The sequence below is a fragment of the Egretta garzetta genome, unplaced genomic scaffold (assembly GCF_000687185.1).
Source record: "Egretta garzetta isolate BGI_Z169 unplaced genomic scaffold, ASM68718v1 scaffold382, whole genome shotgun sequence".
NCBI classification, from domain to species: domain Eukaryota; kingdom Metazoa; phylum Chordata; class Aves; order Pelecaniformes; family Ardeidae; genus Egretta; species Egretta garzetta.
The window spans coordinates 137,811-144,026 of NW_009258793.1; the positions used below are offsets into that span (position 1 = coordinate 137,811).

The 6,216-nt window shown below is 63.9% G+C and overlaps 2 protein-coding genes across 5 annotated transcripts in view; both read right to left on the minus strand.

Annotated features, from left to right (window-relative positions):
* LOC104135901 (PDZ and LIM domain protein 7) overlaps positions 1-6,216 on the minus strand; it is a 15,645-nt gene that overhangs the window by 3,901 nt on the left and 5,528 nt on the right. The window contains exons 3-7 of one of the 2 annotated variants that reach the window (XM_035889289.1): positions 5,649-5,800; positions 5,296-5,326; positions 4,406-4,578; positions 2,890-3,044; positions 2,500-2,536 (exon numbers count right to left, since the gene is read on the minus strand). In XM_035889289.1, the coding sequence (XP_035745182.1) occupies positions 2,500-2,536; positions 2,890-3,044; positions 4,406-4,578; positions 5,296-5,326; positions 5,649-5,800 (548 nt within the window). The remainder of the gene's footprint in view (positions 1-2,499; positions 2,537-2,889; positions 3,045-4,405; positions 4,579-5,295; positions 5,327-5,648; positions 5,801-6,216) is intronic. The other variant, XM_035889290.1, reaches the window with a different exon arrangement.
* Positions 7-2,218, minus strand: LOC118451754 (PDZ and LIM domain protein 7-like). Of its 3 annotated transcripts, XM_035889292.1 has the most exons (4): positions 1,482-2,218; positions 1,061-1,097; positions 438-682; positions 7-191 (listed from the first exon to the last, which is right to left on the minus strand). In XM_035889292.1, exons 1-3 carry the CDS (start codon positions 1,723-1,725, stop codon positions 457-459), a joined length of 507 nt encoding a protein of 168 aa, XP_035745185.1. In that variant the 5' UTR covers positions 1,726-2,218; the 3' UTR covers positions 7-191; positions 438-456. The 3 variants fall into 3 exon arrangements, with proteins under 3 accessions (XP_035745185.1, XP_035745186.1, XP_035745184.1); XM_035889293.1 differs by lacking the exon at positions 438-682; XM_035889291.1 differs by having other exon boundaries at positions 7-682.

Here is a 6,216-nt window from a genome sequence, read left to right on the forward strand (position 1 = left end):
CTGGGGGCCTCCGGGGGCTGCGGGGGCTGCCTGCGAGTGACAGAAGGCAGGCGTTCAGTCGGCACCAACCATGAAGACTGCTTTGGCCCAGGGAAGCGCTCCCAAAGGCACCCTCACACACACCAGACCCCTCGCCAGACCCTGGCACTCACCACTGCTCCCCCGTGCCCCAGCTGGACCCATGGGCATCCCTGTGGCATCAAAAAAAATGGCAGCACAACAGTCAGTGGTTGACCTACGTCTCAGTGCATCCTTCCTGTACGCACGCCCAGCCTCGCAGAGGCATGGGCCCCATGAAGATTCTGACAGCATTCACTCCAGACCAGCCTTGCAGCCATCCTGCAGCCTCACAGGACATCGCACCCCAAGCCCAGGCACTGCCCAGCACCTCCCAACACCCCCAGCAAGGTGTTGCCAGTGCCACCAGCTGCCCCTACCCACTGTGTCCAGGACACCTCAGTGCAGTTTGGCCTCCTCAGCTGTGTGCCAGCAGTGCCCAGCGGGTCCTGCCCAGCACCTTGTCACAGAGACAACCCACCATAAGGACACCTGGTCAGGGGACAGCCTGCCTGGCAGGCAAATGCCCAGGCAGGACCCTCCCGAGGCGATGGCGAGAGCAGTGGCTGAGCGCTGGCGGTGCCTGTCGCAGGGCAGGCTCTGCGGCTCCGCCAACAGCTTGGCTCTGGGGAGAGGACAGAGGAGGAGGAGAAGAGAGAAGAAACAGCAACTGGACAAAGAGCTTCCCTGGAGTCACCGCAAGCAGCAAGTGCGAGGGCAAACCAGCCAGTGGCACTCACCCAGCTCTGCCCAGCTGCCCAGCAGCCTCATACCAGACTCATGGGTGTTGTGTGCCCTAGCTCCAGGTGTTGCCCAGCACCTCCCAACACCCCTAAGCCAGGTTTTGCCAGTGCCATCAGCCTCCTCCAGTCCCCGTATGCCCCAGAGGCCACCATGGGACAGCTCAGCATCCCCCGTTTGGTGCCAGCGGTGCCGAGCCCTGCCCGGGACATGCAGCCCTGTATACAGCTCCTGCTGCCGCCCTGGTGCACACACCCCTTACCTGGGCTTTTTAACAAGCTCATCCTCGCGATCCTCCACTGAGCGCAGCAGGAGAGAAAGGAGGAGACAGAGTCAGTCTGCAGTGGCCAAGGCCCAGGGACAGCAGGAAAGGAAAGGAAGGAAAGGGAAGGGAAGGGAAAGGAAGGAAAACCGACCTCCACTCCCACCACCCTCCTGCCCTAGCACACAGCCCTGCCCGGCCACAGGGCAGAGCACAGCCCCAGCCCAGTGGCACCACCACGAGCCCACACAGAGCCCCAGGCAGCTCCCCAACAGCTTGGCCTCCCCAGAGGGGCCACACAGGGCAAAAACCAAAGCCCTACTGCCACATCACCCCACCGCCTCTGCCAGGCACTGGCTGGCCCCGCAAAAATCTGGCAGCCCCAAGCAGCCAGGCAGCGCCGGGCCCTGCAGGAACTTACTGCTGTCTGTGCCCATCAGCCGGGCCAGTTTGCAGAAGGAGCGGGACTGGGAGGTCCCAGCACGGGGCTGCCAGTCCTCAGCATCCTCTATCAGCCGCAGCTTCACAGGGTCGCACATGGGGGTGCTGGGGGGGTCCAGTGGCTGCCTGCGAGTGACAGAGGGCAGGCGCTCAGCCGGCACCATGCATATACCCTGCCCGGCACCACAGCATGGTGCAGCACTCCCAAAGGTGCCCTTGCACATGCCAACCCCCTCACCAGACTCCGCACTCACCGCTGCTCCCCTGTGCCCCAGTCAGACCCACGGGCATCCCTGTGGCATCAGAAAAACGGCGGCACAACAGTCAATGTTTGACCCACAGCTAAGCCCGTCCCTCCCGTGTGCACGCCCAGCCCCACAGAGAAGCCAGCGGCATTCACTCCAGACCAGCCTCCCGGCCGCCCCCCAGCACCACGGGAAAGCTGGTGACACTCACCCAGCTGACCGGCCACCCTGCAGCCCCACGCCAGACTCACGGGACACCGTGCCCCAGGTCCAAGTGCTGCCCAACTCCTCCCAACACCCCCAGCAAGGTGTTGCCAGTGCCACCAGCCTCCTCCAGATCTCATTTGCTCAAGAAGCAATGGTGCAGCTCGGCCTCCACAGCTCCATGCCAGTAGTGCCCAGCACGCCCAGCACAGGGACACGCCGTTTGGGACAGCCTGCCTCGCAGGCAAGTGCCCAGGCAGGACCCTCCCAAGGTGATGGTCAGAGCAGTGGCTGAGCACTGGTGGTGCCCATCATGGGGCAAGTGCAGGGTGGGCTCTGCAGCTCCACCAACAGCTCGGCTCTAGGGAGAAGGAGAGGACAGAAAGGGAAAGGGAAGACAGAGGAGGAGGAGGAGAGAATAAATGACAACAGGGCAAAGAGCTTCCCTGGAGTCACCGCAAGCAGTGAGGGCAAACCAGCCGAGTGGGCTGAGCCCCAGCTGGGCACCCCCGTGGCTCCTGCTGCCGCCCTGGTGCACGCTCCCCTTACCTGGGCTTTTTAACAAGCTCATCCTCACGATCCTCCACTGCGCGCAGCAGGAGAGAAAGGAAGAGATAGTCAGTCTGTGGCAATCAAGGCCCAGGGACAGCAGGAAGGGAAAGGAAGGAAAACTGAGCTCTCCTCCCACCCCCCTCCTGCCCCAGCACACAGCCCTGCCCGGCCATGGGGCAGACCACGGCCCCAGCCCAGTGGCACCACCACGAGCCTATGCATGGCCCCGGGCAGTTCCCACTGGCTCATGCTCCATAAGGGCCACATGGGGCCAAACCCAATACTTCAGTGCCACAATACACCACGGCCTTTGTCTGGCTGCAGTCGCCCCAGCAAAGCTGGGCATCCCCGGGCTGCCCAGCAGCGCCAGGCCCTGCGGGACCTTACTGCCGTCTGTGCCCGTCAGCCGGGCCAGTTTGCGGAAGGAGCGGGACTGGGAGGTCCCGGTGCGGGGCTGCCAGTCCTCAGCGTCCTCTATCAGCCGCAACTTCACAGGGTCGTACATGGGGGTGCTGGGGGGCTCCAGTGGCTGCAGGGGCTGCCTGTGAGTGACAGTCATCTGTCAAATCTGACAGATCCCCAGGGCATCACCTCCCTGGGGCTGCCCCACACCTCCCCCAACACAGAACCACAGCACACCAGTATCTGAGATGCTGTGTGTTGCTTTACTCCCCACATCTCCTACTCCTCCCCTGCATAGGAAGAGCCCATTAAGGGCTGACTCAGGACTGACCACCATTCCTGGCAGTCTGAGACTGGCCCCAAGGGCCAGGAGGGGAAAGGACAGGGCAAGAATAAGCTAAGGTCAAAAAAAGTCACCGTCAGGGGAGCTGCACGAGAGCCCAGTGAACACCTCCAGTGCCCATGGAAATGTCACCCACCTGCCTGGCCCTGGGCAGGGTGCCGGTACAGCCCGGTAGCCCTCACCCAGCCAAGCCACGTCTCGGGGAGGAGGGAATGGACCACGCGTGGGGACACTCCAGGGCCAAGGACACTCCAGGGCCCCAGCAGAGACAGGCATAGCTTGCTGCCAGGAGTGACCCTGCCCCAGAGAACAGGGAAGAGGCATGTGGGGAGGATAGAGAGAGTAGGCAAAAGGCTTACTGACTTGTCAAGGCGAGAGAGAAAGAGAAAGGGAGGAGAGAAAGAAAGAAAAAGGAAGGTGAAATTAGACCTGCAGCACCAGAGAAGTTTCCAGAGCTCACCTATGGCCTGCACCAGTCCCCCTACCCCCAAGAATCACACCCAGCTCGCCCAGGGCTGGGAGCACACTGGGACGCAGGGGCAGATGCCAATGAACCAGACTGTGCCTCCCTCAGCCCCTCAGAACAGCCTGGGTGCCCAGGGCAGCCAGGGCCACATCCCCCCCATCCATTGCCCAGCATCAGGGCACCACCGCAGCTCTCGGCCGGAGAGGCATGGCCCGGCCGCTGCCAGACACACAGCGGCCGGGGGGGCAGCCTGCAGAGGCAGGAGCTTCTTTCCTGCGAGCAGGTTGAGGACAGCACTGCACAGGACTTGAGGGTGTCACTCTGCCCAGCCCAGCTCAGCATCCGGGGGACCAGCAGGACATTCCCAGGCAGGTGCTGGCTGGGGGCCACAATGCAGCCACCACTTTCCTGCCACCGCAGACGCCAGCAAGTGTCCTGCTACGACTGCCGTGCCATGCCCTGCAGGACTCCCCACAGGCTGACATGTCCCCAAGTGAGGGACCGGCACATGTGTGGCTGTGTGTCTCCACGTGTGACAGTCCTGTTGTGCCACCTCAGCACCAGCCATGGGGGCACCCCGTCACGGGCACTGTCGCCCACTTCCCCCCACGGGTGCCTGGCATGCAAGGTACAGCAGGGCCAGGCAGCAGGCTCCCCCCGATCCTCGGGGAGCAGGACAGACAGCAACATACCCATTGTGTTGGGGGGTGCAGGCGGGCGCCAGGGGCGTGTACGTCACGGGTTTCGTCACCAGCCCGGGCCGTGGGTTCGGAGGCGAGCCAGCCCCAAAGGGCCGGGCTGTTTTGTTGAGGGCGGTGCTGGGAGCGAAGTTATATTTCAGGGGTTCAGAGCAGGGGAGTGAGTCCTGAGCGAGACAAAACACACAGACACAGGCTCACACGTCAAGCAGCATGCAAGAGGCAGCCCTGGGCCAGGCAGCGCAGCAGGCAGCCAGGTAGGAAAGCCGGACAGCACGTGCACCTCAGGTACCAGGCTCTGCCAGGCTGGCACCTCTCTCTGCAGGGCACCCAGTCCAGTGACAGCAGGTCACAAGTCCGGCCCAAGGGTCATTGGAGGATTAGTAAGTGCCCCGGACGCTCGCTGCTGCCCGCAGCAGGGCGGTGCATGCACACACGCCGATTGCAACCATCCCACAGCACAAAGCTGAATGCATGCAGGTGGCTTCCGTCCAGGAGCCGCGGGTTACCAGCTGCAGTGCTGCCTCCCCGTGCCAGGGCACTCCCCAGCACTAGCAAACATGTGGCCCCAAGGCCATACAGTGGCTGCCCGGCCTCCTCCCCTGCGTCAGCCCCTCTGCACCCCTGCCCACACCCAGCGCCAGCGGGGGCACAGACAGGGGGCAGCCAGGGCCCGGACGCCCACTGGGCAGACCCCACTCCCTTTGCTCCCCTGCGGTGCTGGGGGTCAGTGCTGCTCCTGCAGCAGGGAGTTTTCCAGCCCTCCAAACACACCCCACCCCTCAGAAGCCTGTGGGCCCCAGGAGCAAAGTCCATTTGTCCATCTGTGCTCACAGATTTCCCCTCCCCTGAGACGAGGCTGCAGTGCCAGGAGCGACACGTACCTTCTGCGGCTTCCCCAGGTGGTTCTGGGCTCTGCAAGAGAGGAGACAGCCGGGCAGGTGCTGGAACCGCCCCAGCCACCACCAGGACACTGGTACCCCAGGGATGCAGCACCCACCCAAGGCGAGCCACGGCCAGCTGGCACTGCCCCATGGCTCACAGGCAAGGGCCGGCAGTCAGGCTAAGCCTCATCCAGCCAAGTAGAGCCCTTAGACCCAGTCAGGGGCTGCCAGACTCCAAGCAAGGAGCAGCGATACCAGAAGATGGTGATGTTGGGAGATGGCACTGGGCAGGGAGCCCTGGCTCTGCTCCAGCCACACCGGGACCCCAGGTTTGCAGGACCCACGAATCCTACCTGCTCAAGGTGAGGCAGAGCCTGTCCCCACAGGCACGGATCCTGTTCTGGGCCTCAATGTGCGTCATGGAGCTGGTGCTCTCCCCGTCGATGTACAGCACCCAGTCACCCACTCCCACGCCGGCCTGGGCCGCTTTCCCACCTGGCGTCAGCTGCAGGACAGACAGAGTCAGGGAGAGCTGGGCTGGCCGAGCGGCAACACAGGAGCAGAGGGACATCCTCGTCCCTGCGAGGGCAAGGGTCTGCCCAGGCTCCCTCGTGCAAGGGCCAGCCTGGCACAGGACACCACACAGACCTGACCCAGGGGGAGGTAGGGACCCCCCGATCACCCCATTTCCCAGCAGTGTTTCCCCCTGTAGCCCAGAGCCACCTCTTCTGCTGCACAGCAGTGGGGGGCTCAGCGCTACCCCAGGGTGCTGTCCTGCCCCTGCCCTCTGGCACAGCTGGGTCCATGCCAGCACCCCGGGGCCCTGTCCCCACGATGCCAAACGGCAGAGGTGGCGCTGACTCAGCCTCAGCAGGAGGCCTGGCCACCCTTCGGAGCCATCCCCACAGTCCTGGAGAGGGA